Source organism: Callospermophilus lateralis, chromosome 14, assembly GCF_048772815.1.
Source record: "Callospermophilus lateralis isolate mCalLat2 chromosome 14, mCalLat2.hap1, whole genome shotgun sequence".
In the NCBI taxonomy this organism is placed as follows: domain Eukaryota; kingdom Metazoa; phylum Chordata; class Mammalia; order Rodentia; family Sciuridae; genus Callospermophilus; species Callospermophilus lateralis.
Window position 1 is genome coordinate 97,014,294 of NC_135318.1, and position 20,395 is coordinate 97,034,688.

A 20,395-nucleotide genomic window follows, 5' to 3' on the forward strand; every position below is an offset into this window, starting at 1 on the left:
TTTCTATTATTTCATGGAAAGTTTATATAAAAGGGACTGGCCCCTGACATCTTGGTAAGAAAAAGTAGGACACACATAAGAACCACCTTCCTGGCAGCATTATGAGAGCTATTAATGTTGAAATAAGACAAGAGGAAAAGTCATCTCTCTACCTCCCAAGTTTTTAAAACAGAAAAATTACAAAGGTTTAAACATTTGTCTGCCTGAACTAGATTTCTCTTGATCTTTTTCTGCAATATTATTCTCATCTACAAAGAAAAATGTCCAACTTCTTTCAACATGGCGTCTGGCCAGTATAAGCCCCAAATGCACAGATAAAGAAAGAATTTTTTTCTTTGACCTGCCAGACTGCTCATGGTCAGCATAACATGCCAAGTCACAATTCAGACCAGCGGGACAACCAGACTAAGAAGTAAGAAAATAAACATACCTCCTGTTCTTCCATTGCCAATCTGCACAGCAGGCTGAAGGCTTCCTTCGTTTTGCAATAAATGAGGCAAATGATAATAAATAGTTGGCACTTGAAGGGATTTTTTGCTTGTTAACTCCTTTAGTAGCTTTAGGGTATTACCTGAAACACAGAAGTATAATTAATTCACAGAACATCTTACCTTATAGAAGTTGCTGATTTTATAAAAACAGCAATAAAAATTTATGAGAATTAGAACTAAAAAAGGTTTTTCCTAATTTCATAGCTTGGTGGATGGATGAGTCTCCATTCAAAATGAGAAGGACAGGTGGAAACTCGGGTGGGGCCGGCGTTAGGTTAGCGTTCAGAAGCGCGCAAAGCGCAAAGAATGGTGTGGGCTAAGCGAGCCGAGGGAGCCCAGGAATTCGCCTGCTGTTGCCGTGACTTCTAAGTGCCAGGCCCGAGAACTCAGCTTCCTCAGTTAGATGGGGAATATAAAAAACTGATTCATGAGTATTCTGCTAATTAAGAAGTATGTATCAAGCCACTGGTTGAATTTTTTATCAGAAGAAATTAAGGAGAGAATGGAGAAGAAGATTGATTCCAGGTCTCTTAGGGATGGTTCAATTAAAAAGCCTTATTCTCCAAAGGCACTATCCATCAAAAAGTCTTCTGCCTTCTCTGGGATCCAGAGAGAGTTGCCTGGAACTAGTCGGCCAGTACAGTATCATACCTCACAGTCTTGGACCCGACGGGGCCGCTTGAGAGAACTCCACATCAGGTGTGCTTGAGTAATCACTTCCCTATAGGGGCTTCTCACTAGTTCTTCCTTCTTTGCTGAAGTGAGGGAATGATTTTTATTTTTCTATGTCAATTAGTTGGAGAACGGGATGCCTGCTCTTCCTATTGAAATGTTCAGTAAAAAGGATATTTAGAAATGTGCAGCATAACATCTGTCATTGTTTTCAGTCATGTTCTCCAATTGTGGACCACAAAGTATAAGTTATGATTCTTCAAGAAAAAAATTTAAATATGGCCCATGAAGAATGATTATTTTCTGCTTTTTTTTTTTTTTTGGTACCAGGGATTGAATCCAGGGGTGCTTAACCACTGAGCTACATCACCAACCCCTTTCATTTTGACACAGGTTCTTACTAGGTTGCTTATAGTCTCACTAAGCTGAGGCTGGCCTCAAACCTGCAATCTTTCTGCCTCAGTGTCCTGAGCTCCTGGGATTACAGGTGTGTACCACTGTGCCCAGCTCATTTTCTGTTATTCTTTTTAGGTATTAAAGGCATCATTTATGATGCCTTTTACTAAGTGCCTACTCTGCCAGGTGTTATGCTGTATTCCAAAACCTAAACTTATAAAAGTTTAAAATCAGGTTAAGCCATAACAATAAAATGTGATAAGAACTATGAGCAGAGAAGGCATACATGGCAAGAATAACCACATTAGTAAACCAGCAGTGACTTTCTGGAGAAGCAGAGTTAAGCTGAGTCTTGAAGAATAATATAAGAATATGTCAGGGCTGTGGCTGTGGCTCAGTGGTAGAGCACTTGCCTAGCATGTGAGACATTGGGTTTGATTCTCAGCACCACATGTAAACAAATAAATAAAGGTCAATCAATAACTAAAAAAAAAAAAAAAAAAAAAAAACAAAATGAGAAGGACACTTTCCCAACAAGAGTCAGGATATGGATGAATACGTGGATGAAGCCAAGGCACAGGACCAGGACAGGTGGGATGCCGATTACCCACCTCTGCACTCAGTCAGACTCACTGAACAGACTCAGTGTGCTTAGACTTAGGAAAATGTAACAATGCCAAGTACCATGACCACTGATAGATGACTTCCACCTTTGTTACACATTAACACTTTATAAAATTTTTACGTATTTTTTATGAAAATAAAATCTTATTTCCATTATGCAAGACTTTCAAATTTTCATTAAAGTATAGTGTTAACCTTTAAACAAGGAAGTTGGCAGGAAGGACTTGTAGCCTCGATTCCATTAAAAAAAAAAAAAAAAAAAAAGACAAAACCAAAAACTCACAAAAGAAATGCCAATACAAATATGTGAAATTCAAGTTTAATCTTATGGGTAAAGAAACAATTACAAACTACAATATGTCATCTCTACCTATTAAATCAGTGGATTAAACAATAATATTAAAACAGCGTCAAAATCCCAGAAACATTCTGACCTGTTATTCAGTAATTTCCCTTTAAAGAATTTAGCTTTTATGTAGTGTACAACCAGAGAAAAATTGTGTTCTATATGTGTAATATGAATTGTAATGCATTCTGCTGTCATATATAACAAATTAAAATTTAAAAAATAAATTAAAAAAAGAATTTAGCTTTTATGTACTCAACAAATATTCAGTGGTTTTTTTAATATTTATTTTTTAGTTGTAGTTGGACACAACACCTTTATTTCACTTATTTACTTTTGTGTGATGCTGAGGATTGAACTCAGGGTCTCGCACGTGCGAGGCGAGCATCCTACTGTTGAGCCACAGCCCCAGCCCTATTCAGTTGTTTTCTATCCAATTCCAGGAATGGTGCTAACGTATTTGAAAATCAACAGTCATCAAAGCATAGATCCTGTTTTTTAGAAAGTCATAATCTAATAAAAATAACTTAAAGGCTACCAGAAATGTGATCAATTGATAGACAAAGATGTTCATCACAGAGTTATAAGCCGGGGGAAAACACCCAGGAAAAAAACATTTGATTAACTGTAGGAAAATGTTTAATATATTATGGTATTAGATCAGCTGGATATCTACAGCTACTAAAAATAGCATTTTGAAGTATATTTCATGTTAGTAAAAATGCTCACAATGTACTCTCAAGAATAATAATTCAGAAGAAAAATATGCATAAAAAGATAAAGGAAATAAAAAGTTTATTTTTCATCTATACCATTCAATAATGTTAAGCATTATCGTGACTGACAAATTCATCATAAGGAGGGGAAGCAAGGAACATAAAATTTTTAAAAATAAGGTGATAGATCTAAAGATGAAAGGAACTCACAGTTCGTTTTAGAATAGTAGAAGCTCAATGAGAAAGTATGTTAGTCTGCACAAATCTGAAGCCAAGTGGTTATAAACACACATCAGTTTAATCATCACAACAAGAGCAGGACACAGCAAAGACAACTGTGCTCATCTTCCCTGCCTCATGTCCTCAGAGAAATACGGTCAGCTACTCCCAAAAGTGTCTGTTACAAAAGCATGTATCTCCCTTGCTATAATTCAGATTTAAGACCACTAACTGCTCCAAATAGCTCAGAGATTCCTCCAGAAACCAGGCTAAACATTAGTCACAATGTATACTTGTAAAAACAAAAAGTTAAATTTGAATGTGTTTTCAAAGATGCAATATGTTCAATGAAGTTTATACAACTGATATTGAACTTAACAGTACTTTCTTAAAATCAAACTTAGCAATTAATATAAATTATTTTATCAGAATAAGAATGTTTTGGGTGCTGATTTCTCTCTCTGAAAGGGTGATGAATGCTGGTGGATAGACGGCCCTACTCAACTTCTGAAACATACCTACAGAACACCTGAGAATACAATCTTTTTATAATATGAAAAAAATATATATCTGTACCTGAAAATTTATTCAACGCATCCTTACTTCCATTTGTTTCGACCCCTACACTCCGGAACTGTTGGACAATGTTATTCAATTCAGAGGAGCGCTGGGAAATTCGATGTTCAGCTATTCGAAGTCGTTCTTTTAAAGCAAGAAATTCTCGTTGATAAGCAATTAGTTTTTCTAGAGGCAAAAGCAAAAAAATTTAAAAAGTCATCAGTATACTTCTAAACAAAAAATTCCAAACAGAATTGTAATAACATAACTTCAATTAAAGTCAAGTTTGGGGGAAGAAAATATTTACTCGCTGATACAGAACTGAAAATTAAAGAACTAAAGAAATTTAAAGAATTAAAGAAATTTAAAGAATTAAAGAACCCTGGCTTGCTAGCTAACATGGGAACTAATTTTGTGCTTTTATTATTTGTAACATTGTGAACACTCCCTACTTAAAATTCAGAAATTTAAAGATGGAGAAAGATAAAAGTCGTTGAAATTAACACTCCAAGTATAATACACCTTCTCAAAGGTACAAACAACTATAACAACCACATTTGTATCAACCAGATAGAGATGAGTTAAAAGCTGGGAATACGTATGAGACAATGGAGATAGCACATTTACAGCATAATCATTATTTTCCATACTACCTATCCTGCCAAGATTTCCCTAGGTCAGACTTTGGTCAAATTCCGCATTCCTAAAAACCTCAATGAGCTACATGTATAATGAACCCAGTTTAAAGTCATTCATTTTAATAATTTTCGAGAATCAGAGATCAAAAAATATAGCTGGTCGGGGCTGGGGCTGGGGCTCAGTGGTAGAGCGCTTGCCTAGCATGTGCAAGGCACATAAAAATAAATAAATAAAGGTATTAAAAAAATCACATCAACCTTTAAAAAAAAAGAAAAGAAATTTAGCTGGTCTGGGAAATAAAGTGGGTGTAAGGAGGATAAACAGTGAGCATGAACAGGAGAACCCAGGGACAAAGCACACAGCAGGAAGAGGCGAGGACAGGACTGGACACATGAGCCAACAGGAGGGTGGAAGGGACCACCGTTCCCATCACCAGTGGCACACACAATGGTTAAGGCGTGGGCGTGGTAGCTCCACCCCCTCCTCAAATCAGGAGAAATCAGAACAAAGGTTTTCAACTTCTCTATCAGCTAGACAGACCAAAGTCACTATTGTGACACCAAAACATGTCTTAGAAAGGCTGTTTTCTATTTAACATTATAATCTTTGCCTTATCCACAGATAAACTCAGGAAGAAACAGACTTACTGAATCCTAGTTTGTAAACTGGTCTTAGAAGTTGTCCCACATGCCATTCCTTTCTTGCATGAGAAGCATTAGACATTTCCCCATGGGACTTAAGCAGTACCTAGATACTGGCCTCTAACACCACTTGCCAATATAAAGAAGTAGAATTCTTTGGAGAAGTAACTTTATTTAAGATAAACCTAGAACATTCTTACATCAGCAGGAAGGAAAGTATCAAAAGAAAAAATGACAGGACACATCAAAAGGGCACAAGAGGGCTGGGGTTGTGGCTCAGAGGTACAGCCCTCACCTAGCATGCATGAGGCACTGGGTTTGATCCTCAGCCCCACATAAAGTAAAATAAAGACATTGTGTCCTCCTATAACTAAAAAATAAATATTAAACAAAAGGGGGGCACAGAAGATGCAGGGTGCCGTGGCTCACACCTGTAATCTCAGCAGCTTGGGAGGCTGACGAAGAAGGATCAAGAGTTCAAAGCCAGCCTCAGCAAAAGCAAGGCGCTAAGCAACTCAGTGAGACCCTATTTCTAAATAAAATACAAAATAGGGCTGGGGACGTGATTTAGTGGTCGAGTGCCCTTGAGTTCAATCCTCTGTACCAAGAAAAGAGAGAAAAGCGGGGCACAGGAGGTGACTTGAGAGGCCCCCACTGGCCAGACAGGGGACAGTGATGGTGGTAATAGATTGTAACCTAGTAAGTAAGAATCCCTGAGTCTATACCAACATTGAAGAAATAAAGATCAACAGATATGGGGAAAGTGTTTCTGACTGTATGAAACCAACTAATACGTGTAGAAGGAACAGTGATCAGTGGAAAATCTCCATTTTGCAACCACAACAACTGACACAGGCCAGATTGAAAAGGGGAGGAATAACCAGCAGGTGAGTCTCATGAGGAAACAATACGTAGATCATTTCAAGTATGCCCTGCAAAGCACTCACTATTTTATAAAAGGAAAAACTTTTTTTTTTTAACAATAGGGAAATATGGAAGACGTCATCTTAATGGAGTGATGAAAACTCACATCAGCAATAGCAGGACAGAGGTCAGGTGCCCCCTGAAGTGATGCATGGGGAACCCAGCTCATTATGTGGCAGTCCTGCCAAAAATGTACAATCTGAATCTAATCTCTAAGATACTACAGACACAGCAAAGTGTGACGTAGCAAACACATCACCTGCACTTGAAACACTGTCAACGTCATCAAAGATAAAGGTTAAGAAACTGCCCAAGAGAACACAGACAATGAAATGCACAGAACAGTCCTGGACTGGATCCTGGACCAGGAAAAATATGTATGAAGACACTGTCGGGAAAACACACACACTATAGACCAGAGAAATCAAAATACTTGTGGGCATCAAATTTCCTAAACTTGAAACGGTACCGGTAATATAAGAGAATGTCCTTGTTCTTATCACTAAAGTAATAGCAATAAACACCGACGTGTTTAGGGGTGAAAAGAAACATGATTTCAGCAATTCACTTTCAAAGAATTCCAGAAAAAAAAGTATCTCTACAGTGAGAAAAATAACAGAGACAACAGGTGAAACATGCAGAGAAGTTATTTATACTATCCTTAAACTTGTCATTCCTTCTTCTATTTTAATGAAAAGTTTTCAAAGCAAGTAGGAAGACTGGGTGTCAGAATGATTAGGTCTTTGAGCAGCTCTGGGGTGACAGGGAGGGATACAGGTCTGAGAACAATCTCTATCTGGACACATTTTCTTGGTATATTGAAATCAGCCTCACAGAGAGGCCAGTTTCACCAAGTGGGAAGACAAACCAATTTGTAGAAAAAGATCTCTACCCCTAATTCCAAAAACTCCCCTGCGTGGAGCAGAACTGGACCCTCTTTTGGTAGATTATTTGAGAGAGGATACCTTGGGCCCATAAACCCAAGCGATCCTTGGACCATGGGACCAGGCCATGAGCTTGCTGATCCAGATGCTGTTTTTAGCTCAAAGTCTACAGCTATGAGAAAACTCCATCTTTTGTTTCTACTCCATTCTTCCATATTCAGAGAGTATTCCACAAAATCAGGGCATGTTCATACTCCTGTGCCCCCCCTTTTAGCTTTCTAGAAATTTCTAGACATTTCTTAGAATTTTCTCCACCCATCTTTCCCATAATACTACACAGTTCTTGAGTTTAGTTCAAATTTTAATAGACAAAATCTCTCCAAATTAATATGTTTTATTAATTGTAAGATTCCTGTATTTGCTTTTCTTTGAATAATCTCAATTGGTTTATGTAGGGGGACATGGCAGGAAACTAAGAGACTCTTGCTAACCTCATACTGGGAAGCACTCAGTTCTGCTTACTGTTTCTTCTTTAGTATAAATGCAATGTTTTGTTTTGCTTGCAGTACTGCAGAATTGAATCCAGTGGTGCTCTACCACGGAGCCCTACCCAACCCTTTTCTTTTTGTATTTGGAGACAGAGCCTCACTAAGTTGCCCTCAGTCCTGAGATCCTCCTGCCTCAGCCTCCTGAGTAGCTGACCTTATAGATGTATGCCATCACACCTGGCTTGGAATGCTTTTAATAGTAGAAAATTATGTATCTAAATCAGATGACAAAAGTAACAATCATGTTTTGTGAACCTAAGGTTTTGAAATATACAAACATTCTAAAATAGGGGCAAACATGCAATTTTATATGGTTCAACAGTTTAATTAATAGCCTTGGACTCAATTTTTAAAAACTGGTCAACAGTACAGATGAATAATTACCAAACACTATTAACAAGTACTTTTTCAAGCAGTACCTTAGTAGCAAGATACAGGAACACTACTGGAGTCTATGCACCATCATAAAAATTACCAAAAATTAAATCCACTTTTAATTCTTAAAATTTTAGGGTTTATTAAACAATAAAATTCTTATACTGCAAAGAATGTTGATAAGCCACCTGGTTCATCCCTCTGTCCCTTTAATATTGCACAGAACTCCTTCACACAGAGAAAGTTTTTTAAAAAAATAGGATTGAGAAACTCCTTCAGTAATAAGATTCCAAAATTTAACAAGCTTTAATTTTCAGAAAGAAACTGCCTTTGGAAAACATTTTATTTCACTCTTTAAAAAATTTTCATATTCATCATTCTTATACAACCAATTTAAAATAGAAAAGAGAGCCTGGATGAAATGGTGGGCAATTTCCTATCTGGAAACCTCTAAAACAAAGAAAAAATAATAATAATAAAAGAAACAGATTCAGGAGGTGTTAAGGAGGACTAAAGCCTGGAAAGGCCAGAGATAATGAAATGGGCCAAAAGAACAGAACTTGAACTGGCGATGCTAATAGAATGGAACTGGAACCAAATTTTGGCCCTTTTAATTTTTTATTTGTTCTACTTAGTTGTACCGGAGAGCAGAATGCATTTCAATTCATCGTACACAAATGAAGTGCAACATAACAATCACAGAGCAATGCCTCACATGCCTCTCACATGCAAGCCACCTGGACGGGCTGGATGAGGCACTGAATTCTGGACTCTACCTCCAGGAAACCAATTGAGGAGGTGAGAGGTGGGGCCTGAGAATGTCAAATTGGCTCCTGGTGATGCTGATGTGCCCAAGGACACCCCCCTCCCCACCCTGCTGGGAAGCTCAGAGGTGCCAATACTATCCTGGAGTCACTCTGAAGTGGCTCTGAAGTGGCCCTGAAATTCACGCTGCCCTCTCCCAGATCCTCCTCCATCCTTCCCTCTGGCCCACATGTTAAGAGATCCCAGAGGCAGGGTGAGGGAGTAGGCATTAAAACCACTAGGACCATAATTTACAAGATTATATTTGGGGAAGAAATGGTCTCAAAGCATCAGTGGACACACATTTCAAAGGTCTAAGAGTTATGTGGACTTGTCAACATCATGCCCTATTTCTAAGAGTATACCAGGCAGGATACACCGCATAAGCATGGATTCTGAAAAGACCCTTTTAAGCTCAAAAGGGAAAATGGGACTGAGCTAAACAGAACCATATACTTTACTTAAATTAAAACACAGAATATAATTAATCTGTTCCCTTCCATGAGGTTTCATTGTACTTGCAAAATAAGATCCTAATTAGTGAATGCTAACATTGAAAAGTTTTCTGGAACACAACCCCTATTTCTGAGTTATCCCCCAAGTAATCTAATCATTAACAGTGTAATTCTTCCAGGTACATGTTCAATAAATTGAAATCCATCCAGTGACCTTATGAAGACCAACACCTCAAGACCAGACGGACAATGCTGCACATGCCTGCAAGATGTACTTCCTCAGAAAGACATTCTTAATCTGAATGCAGTCATTTTCTTTGATTTCCCTGGAGGAGGGGGAAGGCTCTTTTCAGTAATCTTATCATAAAGTCCCAAATTTCATTATCATAGTGAAACGAGGGTGGAGGGGGAACAAGTTGTGTAACTTCAATAACACACATTTACATATACTTGACTGTATGTTCAAAATAGTACTTTTAAAAATACTGACAATGATCTTATTCAACAACCTTAGGGGCTTGGAATAAACATTATCGGATGGTCATAAATCCTTTTTCTTCGGCACTTAAATTTGCTGGCAGCCATTGTTTCAGCAAGTGTTGTTTCATTCTCCAAGGAAAACAAAACACATCTTGTACTCTGAGGATCTAATGCCATACGTTTTCCTGTGAAGAAGTCATCCAGACAGCCCTCACTTTCTGTTGGAGCCATCCGGGTGTCAAAAGCTGGGACTGGCCAGCCCTCCACCAGGGAAGGACCTCCCCACAACGCTGCTCCTCCTGCCTTCCACCTGGATCCGGTTACACACCTAGGACTCAGTTCATGTTCTTCTTCCCTCTCCTCATCTCGTGTTACTGTTCTTTCATTTCCAAGCTTCCCTTTCAATATCCTTCTGCAATATCATTTTCAAATCCTCCTCCCGTGTTTCTTTTCTGGACTTTTCTTTTTTGACCACAAACTTTGCTTTTCTCTCCTCTTTTTATTTCTACTCCCCGCCCGCATGCTCCCACAATATCCTGTCTCCTGTTTTGTTTCAAATGGCTGAGGATGCTCTTTTCCAACTGGGTGATTGAAACAGTCCACTTGGCTGCCCCCCTCCAGACCCCAATTCCCCTGGACACCACCTCTAATACCAACTAGCGCTTTGAGGCCGATGGCCTCCACTTCAACAGGGGAATTCAAGAGATACTGCTGTCTTAGGAAAGGGATCTTGTGAGCCTGAAGATGCCCCAGACTGAAAAAGAAAAGTAAATGCGGGTCCACAGAGGGGAGTGAGAACACTGGGCTGCAGCCCGGTCCCCGGCTCGGCTGGCTCTTCACAGGCAGGAGGCAAGCACAGCCACGTTAATGTGTCCAGGTGAGGACGCAGGTATCAAGACAGCTCCCTATTCCCACTCCTTGGTGACCCCAGTGTGCTATCAGTCTCTACTGCACCCACACTTAGCTCTTCAAGTTCTATTTTGAAATCTTCTATTTTTATGGTTCATGAGTTATAGTCTTTCTTAGAGGTCTTCCAAAGAATAAAGAGAATATGTTTTTCTTTTTAAAGAGTAAAACTCAGTTTATCTTTCAAGTACCATTTGAGTCCATGAGACTGTTTTATAAATCTAAGATATTCCAACAAACAGATTCTAAGATGACCCAGTGATCCTCGTCCCTTCAGTCTCACAGCCCAGCATGAACCCCGTCCTCGGTGTGCCCAGGAGCTATGGCTAGCTCCTCTAACTGACAGAATGTAGCAAAGGGGGTGGATGCTACCTCTGGGATAGTTTCATTATATGGAACTCTGTCTTGCCAGCAGACATTCTCCCTAGTCGGAGATTCTAACCCAAAGTACCTTCAAGAAGCAAACAGCTGTAGTGGAAGGCCCATGTGACAGAGGCTCAGAGCTCCTTCTAGCCAAGAGCCAACAAAAAGCTGGGTTCTCAGTCCTACTGTGACAAGAAGATGGATTCAACCAACAATCTGAATGAGTTTGGAAGTGAATTCTTCAGCAGAGAACCTAGGCAAGCCATGCCTAGATTCCTAGCCCATGGAAACTATGAGGTCATAGGTTCATGTCATTTTTTTTTAATATTTTTTTTTTAGTTGTAGTTGGACACAATAACTTTATTTCACTTATTTATTTTTATGTGGTGCTGAGGATCGAACCCAGGGCCTCGCACGTGCAAGGTGAGCGCTCTACCGCTGAGCCACAACCCCAGCCCAACATGTCATTTTTAAGTCACTAGAATTGTGCTAATTTATTATGCACCAACAGGTAACTAATACAGATATATTATGGGATCTTAATAATGCTTTTTTCCCTCTATTTTAAAACTTTTTGGAATTTCATTGTCCTAATAATTATTTCATAACTAATTATTCCTAATCATGCTAATGAAATAAAATGCAAGATTGATACACTTACTTAGAAAGATGTTGTAAAAGAACTTAGTAACTTTGTAGTCTTTTGTGATCTTCACTGAAAACAACTGAGATTTTAGGATTTTCCCTTTTATACCCATGGTGGCAAAGAGAAGGAAAGTAACAGAGGAAGACATTTCACAAGATTTTTGGACAAATCAGAAAATGAATGCAGAAAGGCAGGTACTATCACTGTAGTCTCTAGTCACTTTGGTGAAATTAACTTTTAAAAGCACATCTCAGACTATGTGTCCTCAGAAGACAATATGCTAGAAGAATTCTGTTCAATATCCAGACTTCTATTTTCATACCTCTCTATTCTTTTTGCTAAGTAAAATAAAAACCCAGATGTTACATAGTAAACCAACATAAAAAGACAAAGGCAGAAGGCAGAAGGGAGGAGTTGAGTTCTTAGGACGCAGAGAAAAAGAAAAAAAAACAGCATTCACTTCCCCGAGTTTCTTTTTGCCTTACAGATCCTAGAGAAGGTGCTAGAGACACCAGCAGCCTGGAACCAACAGCCACACATGAAGAAGTACCAGAAAAGCCTGATCTCTGCAGCTGAAGGACTCAGGAAGGGGCAACCGAGCAAGACAGAAAACTTCTAGATGACTACTGTTCTTTACCAGCCACACACCATGAAGCAGCAGCCCTGGACCTATCTCCACCCCACTAGCAATGGCCAAGAAGGGAGCCTAGATCCCCACCCTTGCCAGGTAACAGCGCCCCCAACACACACATACACACACACTCTTCCTAGGATGGTATCAGAAAAGTCTGAGTGAGGAGCTGGGGCTTTCACTACTCTCTGGCACCATGAGATGTCAGAGGAGGCTGCATGGGAAGCAGTAACAGAGCACTGTCCCAGCCAGCACAATGTCAGCAGGGACCATGCAGGAATGGACCTCTTGCCCTGCACAGGAGTGACAGGGATCCCTCCCTCCTGTGTATCAAGGGAGGCCATGCGAGGATCCTAGACATCCATCCCATTCTCAGCATCCTCATCCCATCCTCATTAGCTGTAATGCAGTGGCATGCCTCCCCACATTAGCCACCTAGAATGGTGACAGAAAAGACCTGCTAAGACAGATAAGCTAAATAATATTCAGTTTTATAAGACCCCAAATGCCTTGAAGAAAACTAAGAATCACTTATAAGACTAAGAACAGGAAAACCTCAACTCAAATGAGAAAAAAAAAAAATCAACAGATACCAACATCAGGACAACTCAGATGTTGAAATCATCTAGTAAGAATCTTTTTTTGTTTTGTTTTGTTTTAAGGGCCAAGAACCAAACTCAGCTTTGCACATGCTAGGCAAACGCTCTGCCACTGAACTAAATCCCCAGACCCTCTATAAGAATCTTAAAGCAGCTATCATAAAAATGCTTCAACAAACAGGTAAGTATCTAAAAACTAGAAACCCCAGGCAAAGAAAGAAAAGACACAAAGAAACAAATGAACATTTTAGAACAGAAACTACACTGAAGCAAACACCCCTTAATGGACAGGCCCAAGAGCAGATAGGACAGAGAAAAAAATTAATGAACCTGAAGGAAGACAATGGGAATTAATCTAGAGAATAGAAAATAGGTTGAGGGAGAAACGTAACAGGGCCTCAGGGATCTTTAGAAATATAAAATGGTCTGAGACCTAACATTCCCACCATCAGCATCCCAGAATGAAAGGAGAAAGAGGGCAGGGTAGAGAAAATATTGGAAGAAATGATGGCCAATATTTCCCAAAATGGACAAAAGACATAAACCCATATAACGGTTCAAGAAGCCAAGCAAACCCCAAACAGGAAAAACTCAAACCCATGCCAAAAAATTCCATAGTTGAACTTCAAAAAAAAAAAACTAGGTACAAAGAGAAAATTTTGAAAGCAATCCAACAAAAATGACACATTACCTACCCAGAAAAAAAAATAAATTGAATGACAGCAGATTTCTCATCAGAAACCATGGAAACCGAAGGAAATGATACAATATTTTTCAAGTATTAAAGAAAAAAAAAACCCTCAAATTCCATATATGGCAAAATTATCCTTAAGGAACAAAAGGAAAAAATCAAGAAATCCTCATAAGGAGGAAACCTGTCATCAGCAAACCTATCCAAAACAAATGACTAAAAAAAGTCCTTAAACAGAAAGGGAATGACAAAAGGAAGAATCTCAGAACATCAAAATGGAAGAAAGAACTGAAAGAGGAAGAAAAAAAAAGACCACAGAAATGTCCTTTTCCTCTAGAGTTTTCCAAATTATATTTGATGGTTGAAGCAAAAAAGTATACCATTGTCTGGTGTGGTTCTCAGTGTAGAAGAAATACTTCAAACAATTATATCCCAAATTAAGGGAAGAGGAGGAGGCTTTTAAAGGACAGGCTTCTGTACTTCACTTTAATAAATGTTGACACCAGTAGACTATTATACACACACACACTAGTAATATATCTCAACAGAGGATATACTCAAAAACCCTACAGATAAATTAAGTGGAATCTGTGTGAGCATGTGTGAGGTACTGGGATCAAACCCAGGGGCACTCTACCATTGAGCTACATCCCCAGTCCACTCATCCATTTGTCCATTCGTCAATCATTCATACATTTTTAGAGACAGGGTCTCACTAAGCTGCCCAGGCTGTCCTTGAACTTGCAATCCTCCAGTCTCTGCCTCTCAAGTCATTGGGATTTCAGGCATGCACCACTCCCCACAGCTCAAAATGGAATTTTTTAAATGTTCAAATAACTTTCAAAGTGTCAGGAAAAAGAAAAAACAGCACAATGGGTAAAAAAAAAAAAATGTAGATTAATTAAATCTACAATATCACTAATCACAAGAAACAAACAGTCTACAACAATTAAAAGAGAGAATGATACAAAGACATGACACAGTTAGAGCTGATACAAAGACATGACACAGCTGGGTGTGGTGGTGCACACCTGTGGTCCCAATTATTCAGGAAGCTGAGACAGGAGAGTCCCTGGAGCTCGGGAGTTCAAGGCCAGCCAATACAACGTAGCAAGATGCTGTCTAAAGGAAAGAATACTTACATATATGATACAATTATACACCATAGACACCATCTAAAAGGATGATACACACACAATGGAATCCTACTCAGCAACAGAAAAGAACAAATTAGTGAAAACTCCAACAGTGTGGATGGACCTCAAGGGCACCATGCTGAGTGAAAAATGTCCATCTCTCACACACTATAGGGTTCCATCAATAAGACATTTCCAATATGACAAAATCATAGCTGTGGACAACAGCAGATCAGTGGTTACCTGGAGTTAGGGGTGGCAGGTGGGGTGTGACTGTGACAAAGGAACAGAGGGGAAATGGCTGTGGTGTTGTAATGGTTGTCTGGTGCTGGTTACAAAGATCTACACATGTGAAAAAATGGCGTAGCACCATCCACACCAGTAACACCCATGTTGGTTTCCTGATTTTGAGGCTGTACATTGCACCTAACTTATCACAAGTAGCTGCCATCAGGGGGAAATGAGAGAAGGTTGCAGGGTCTTTCTGTGCTACCCTGTAGCTTCCTATAATTCTGTAATTCTTTTCAAATAACGAGGTGGTGGGGAAGCCAAACAAAAAAGAATCAATGAACTAATAATAACATTTAAGGGGAAAAGAAAATATGATATTTTCATCATCCATCAACTAGAAGGGCCTCATCACACTGTGTATCATAAGGACCCAGAACATCCTGTGTGGCTAGAGGGACTTGCAATGGTATTCTTTCATCCACAACAAGATTTACTGGGTAGGCTCAGGAGCAGACAAATCGTAAGCCTAAACAAAACCAATGTTTTGGCTGGGTACGGTGGTGCACGCCTGTAATCCCAGTGGCTCAGGAGGCTGAGGCAGGAGGATTGTGAGTTCAAAGTTAGCCTCAGCAATGGCAAGGTGCTAAGCAACTCAGTGAGATCCTGTCTCTAAATAAAATACAAAATAGGGCTGGGGATGTGGCTCAGTGGCCAAGTGCCCCTGAGTTCAATCCCTGGTACAAAAAAAAAAAAAAAAAAATTAATGTTTTGTGTTTTGGAGACACAAGTGCAGAAGAACTAAAAGTAATGGTGAGCTATTAGATGTACCAGAACCTATTAGAGATGTAGTAGCTGAAATGTGGAATTAGAATGTACAAGTAGGATGTGTTCCAGGATCCCACATGACAGTTAATAAGCAGTTTGCTCTAGTCAAAAGACACTGTCCATTTCAGTTTTGACTAAACTAGAAATATGTGCAATAAAATTTTGGCTTTGTGATATTTAAGTTCTTATAAATTACAATTTATAGTAAAGTTGTTTGTCACTACCTCTTTATCCTATTTATTATTTGTAAAATTACTTGTAAGAATAAAATAGGTCAACTGGACCCAGATAGTAAATACCTTTACTTAACACATACCAAAATTCCAGACTCCAAGAAAGCAAGCAGTGGCTCAGATAAACCACACAGCTTGCAGGAATAGTACAGGCACAAGGAGCCGGTCAGATCACATACAGCAAGTTTCACATCAGTGTTAGCAAACAGTCAAGTTCCCAGACACCAGTCAATGGCCAACCTTGCAGGCAGGTATTTCTGATGACAAGCAGTCTCTGATCTGCATGCTAACTCTTTTCTGTATAGCAGTAATTGTATTTTAGCATTTCTTCTTTGCTTCCTGCTGAATGTTCTCATATTGCCTTGCAATAAGCCAAGCAAATAGTAGCAAGGGGTCAGCTGAGGCAAATCACCTTACATTTTGAGAGTCATTAAAAATTCATCAAAAAATGTTCATGAAACCAATCACAGCATTATTTATAAAGGTAAGTTAATTATGATAATTATATAATGGAATATTATGGAACTGCTAAAACTCATGATATGGGAAAAACATTTGTGACAAGATAAGCAAGAAGTAGCATACAATATGCACAGCCTGGTGTCTTATTCTCTAAAGGAGATAACAGTTCTCACACTTCTGGACTCAGATTCCCTTTATACCCTTCTAAATTAGTGGACCCCAAAGTCCTTTTGTTTATGTGAATTATATTTATCAACATTTATCATGTTAGAAATATCAATAGACTTGCAAAACATTTATTTAAATAAAAAATCATTTTAAAATCAATTACATAAATAGCATGGTGTGAAAACTATTTTCTAAAAAAAAATGCAGTGAAAAAAGTAACACTTGCTCAACTCTTTTTAATGTGTGGCTTAATAGGAAAGAGTTGAATTCTCATATCTGCTTCTGCTATTTTTTATAAGATTGAAAAAGGCAAATAACCAAAAACATCTTAGCATTATTATGAAAATAGTCTTGACTTTATAAACCTCCTAGAAGAGTCCAGAGAACCCCACAGGTCCTTTTACATTGTTTTGTGCTTTGTTATGTTTTGGGGTGTGGTTGAAGGGGGTTGTGTGCTTCTGGTTTTTTTGGTTCTGGGGCTTGAACCCAGGGGCCACATCCCTAGCCCTTTTTATTTTTTGAGACAGGGTCTCACAAAATTGTCCAGGCTGACCTTGAACTTTTGATCCTCCTGCCTCAGCTACCCAAGTAGCTGGGGTTACAGGTGTGTGTCACCATGTCCAGCAAGATATACTCTGAGGACTGTTAGTCCAGAAAAATGAAAAACAAAATACCAAAAATGAGCCAAGTTTGAGTCTCTGGGTTTAATTCCCAGTACTGAAAAAAAAAAAAATCACATTGATTTGCTATGAGATTCAGTTTCAGTTCATTAGCACTTTAACACTTCCATGCACTTTAGATCTATTAAGAAAGACTGATCAACTGTCTCTTTCTTATGCTATGATTACCCACTACTGGTTAAGAGTACAATACACCTTTATCCACATATTTCATCAGACAATCTCCAAAATCTGATTGGCAGTCTTTCTAAAGTAGCACCAAAAAAATTAGTTAGCTAATGTTCTGTAATAACCCAATGTTCTCAATTTAGTCTCTTCTAATATGTCAGCCATGAATAATTTCCTTTCAGAGTTAAGAATACATCAAGCCTAGATTCCAGACAACCTCTGAGCATAGCACAATGCTTAAGAAGCTTTCCAACCTGGAAAAATTAGATTAGGAGACTGTTTTAGGAAATGGAAGCTAGCCAACTAAGCTGCACGTGAGTCCAAGTTCAAGGACTCTTCAACTGTCAACTTTAATACATAAACAAGAAAGACCTCACCTTTGCCAAGTTGGCCAGAAATCTATCTGCTAGTCCCTCTTTAGGTATTGTCTTAAAATTAGGCCCTTATTTAATAACACCACTGATAGTAGTGACTTTTTTTTTTTTTTTTTTTTTAAGTCCACATGGCAAAAGTTTTGCCATGCCACAATTTACAGCTTGGGGAATTCTAGGTGTAACTGACTGGCTGAATATCAGAATCACTGGGGGGCGGGGCGGGGGGGGGGGTGGACGACATTCGAAAACTGCCCAGGGGACTTCTAACTTCTGGCATAAGAGAGGAGTCCCCAAAACCTTTCCCCAAAAGGCAACTATAAAGCTTGATAAGAAAGTCCAAAACCAAACATTCTGGTACTCTGAAAATCAACCAAGGGCAAACAACAGACTGAAATTATTTATTCATAAAAACTACTGAACTTCCGGTAAGAACAGCACAAAGTCTGACTGTCTTGCCAGGACTGCCCCCATCCCTCCCCATCTGTGGTCACTTCAGAAGGTCAGCAGGGTGGGGCAAGACTTGGAAATCAGCAGCTTCACTATGCTGCCAGAGGGTACTCATCTGACTCACAGGGGTGTTGCCAGTCCAAATGGCAATCTCAGAGGCAAGTGCAAGGAAGAGGCAGCACTCTGCTAGCCTGAGGCTAGTGTTCTATTTGGGGCTACTGCTCTATTTGAGGCGAGCAAGGGGCTGGCACACCAGCCAGATGCTTAGCAGGCATTTCCAGGAAGTAAGACAGTTGTCAGGGGCTCACAGAGCTTTTGAGATCCCAGGTGGACAGCAGGCTACACGCATTCACAGCAGACCCACCCAGACCTGGCCACATAAATCCCCCACAGAGAACAGAGGAAGCCAAAGGAAATTCAAGGTGGGGCAGATGTGAAACAGCCCGGAGTGGGGCTGTGGCCCAGCACACATCTCCATCCGCAGAGAACGGAGCCTTCCAGGATTCTAGTGTTTCTCTCCAACCTCCACCTGAACTCTTTTTTGAGACAGGGTCTCACAAAGTTGTCCAGGCTGACCTTGAACTTGCTGTGTAGGCACTAGGGCAGCCTCTCTAGGAAACTAGGCTTCACAACAAAAACAGATCAAAACCAAAGGGCAGAGATAAAATGGACACTGTAGATGAGACAGACTTTGGCGATTTAGCTCATTTCAGTTCTAAATAATGAGCTAACAAAACCACCACCACCACATTCTTCAGGGACACAAAGAAGAAACCCAGTGCCACAGCAATGTATTACCTAAAATACAGAGTAGTCAACAAAACTTTACAAGATAGACTGAGAAAAAAGAACTGTGATCTCTACTCAGAGGGGAGATAAGCATCAGTCAATAGAAACAGTCTCTGCGTGTTCCCAGATGCCACAGTTAGCAGAAGAAGACTTCAAAACAGCTACTATAAATATGTTAGAAGAACCAAATAAAACCATGTTTAAAGAACATGGAAACAAGAAGAGTGTGATCAAACTGACTCAAAGAACAAGGAAAATAAAGAGACAGCAAATGTAAAACAAAATGGAAAATTCTGGCAGAGATGCTCAACTGCAGATTTCAGATGTCAGAAGAGCGGAGAGTCAATGACCTGGAAGTTAGATTAATACAAAGTATCCAATCCAAAGAACAGAAAGGAATGAAAGAACAAAGAAAACTGAACAGAGCCCCTCATAGTATATGATGTCAAGTGTATTCAGAGAAGAGAGAAAAACAGTACAAATAAAATATGAAGAAAGTAATGGCTTGCCATAACATAGGAATAGAGGCAGCTCCTTAACTTGATAAAGAATATCTACAAATGACAGTTAATACTCTTTTTTTAAATTTTTTTAATTTTTTTTTTCATTTATTTTTTAGGTGTAGATGGACACAACAGAATGCCTTTACTTTTATGTGGTGCTGAGGATCGAACCCGGGTCCCGCCCGTGCTAGGTGAGCGCTCTACCACTGAGCCACAATCCCAGCCCCAGTTATTACTCTTGTTGATAAGAAACTAGACGCTTTTCCACTAAGATCAGAACAAGGCAAGCCAATCTCCTCTCCTATTTAATACTGTACTGGAAGTTCTGGTTAACGCAAAAAAAAAAAAAAAAAAAAACAAGAAAAGGAAATAAAAGGTGTACAGATTGAAAAGAGGAAAGAAAACTGTGCATATTTGTCTATAATGTCCTGAAGAATCAACAACAAGAAAACCCACCTAGAGCTAATAAGCAATTATAGCAAGGTTGTAGAACACAAGGTTAAAATACAAAAATCAATCACTTTCTATTATACCAACAAAGAACAATTGGCATCTTAAGCTAAAAACAGAGTATCACTTAACCCTAGCACAAAAAAAGTATAAGTCTAACAAATAAGTACAGAAAACATCAAAACTCTGCTGGAAGAAAGACCTAAATACACAGATATTTCATGGCATTACTTTTCCCCCGCTTAATCTATGGATTTTTGTTAATGATAAAACCAAAAATTAATCCTTTATGAAAATCTTTCCACAGAGAAAAACATAGGC

At 39.1% G+C, this 20,395-nt stretch overlaps 1 protein-coding gene across 2 annotated transcripts in view; it reads right to left on the reverse strand.

Annotated features, from left to right (window-relative positions):
• The window catches only part of Mgat4a (alpha-1,3-mannosyl-glycoprotein 4-beta-N-acetylglucosaminyltransferase A), a 99,306-nt gene that overhangs the window by 56,877 nt on the left and 22,034 nt on the right, over window positions 1-20,395 (reverse strand). For both annotated transcript variants that reach the window (XM_076834018.2, XM_076834019.2), the window contains exons 3-4: window positions 4,041-4,208; window positions 431-571 (exon numbers count right to left, since the gene is read on the reverse strand). In XM_076834018.2, coding sequence (XP_076690133.1) covers window positions 431-571; window positions 4,041-4,208 — 309 coding nt within the window. The remainder of the gene's footprint in view (window positions 1-430; window positions 572-4,040; window positions 4,209-20,395) is intronic.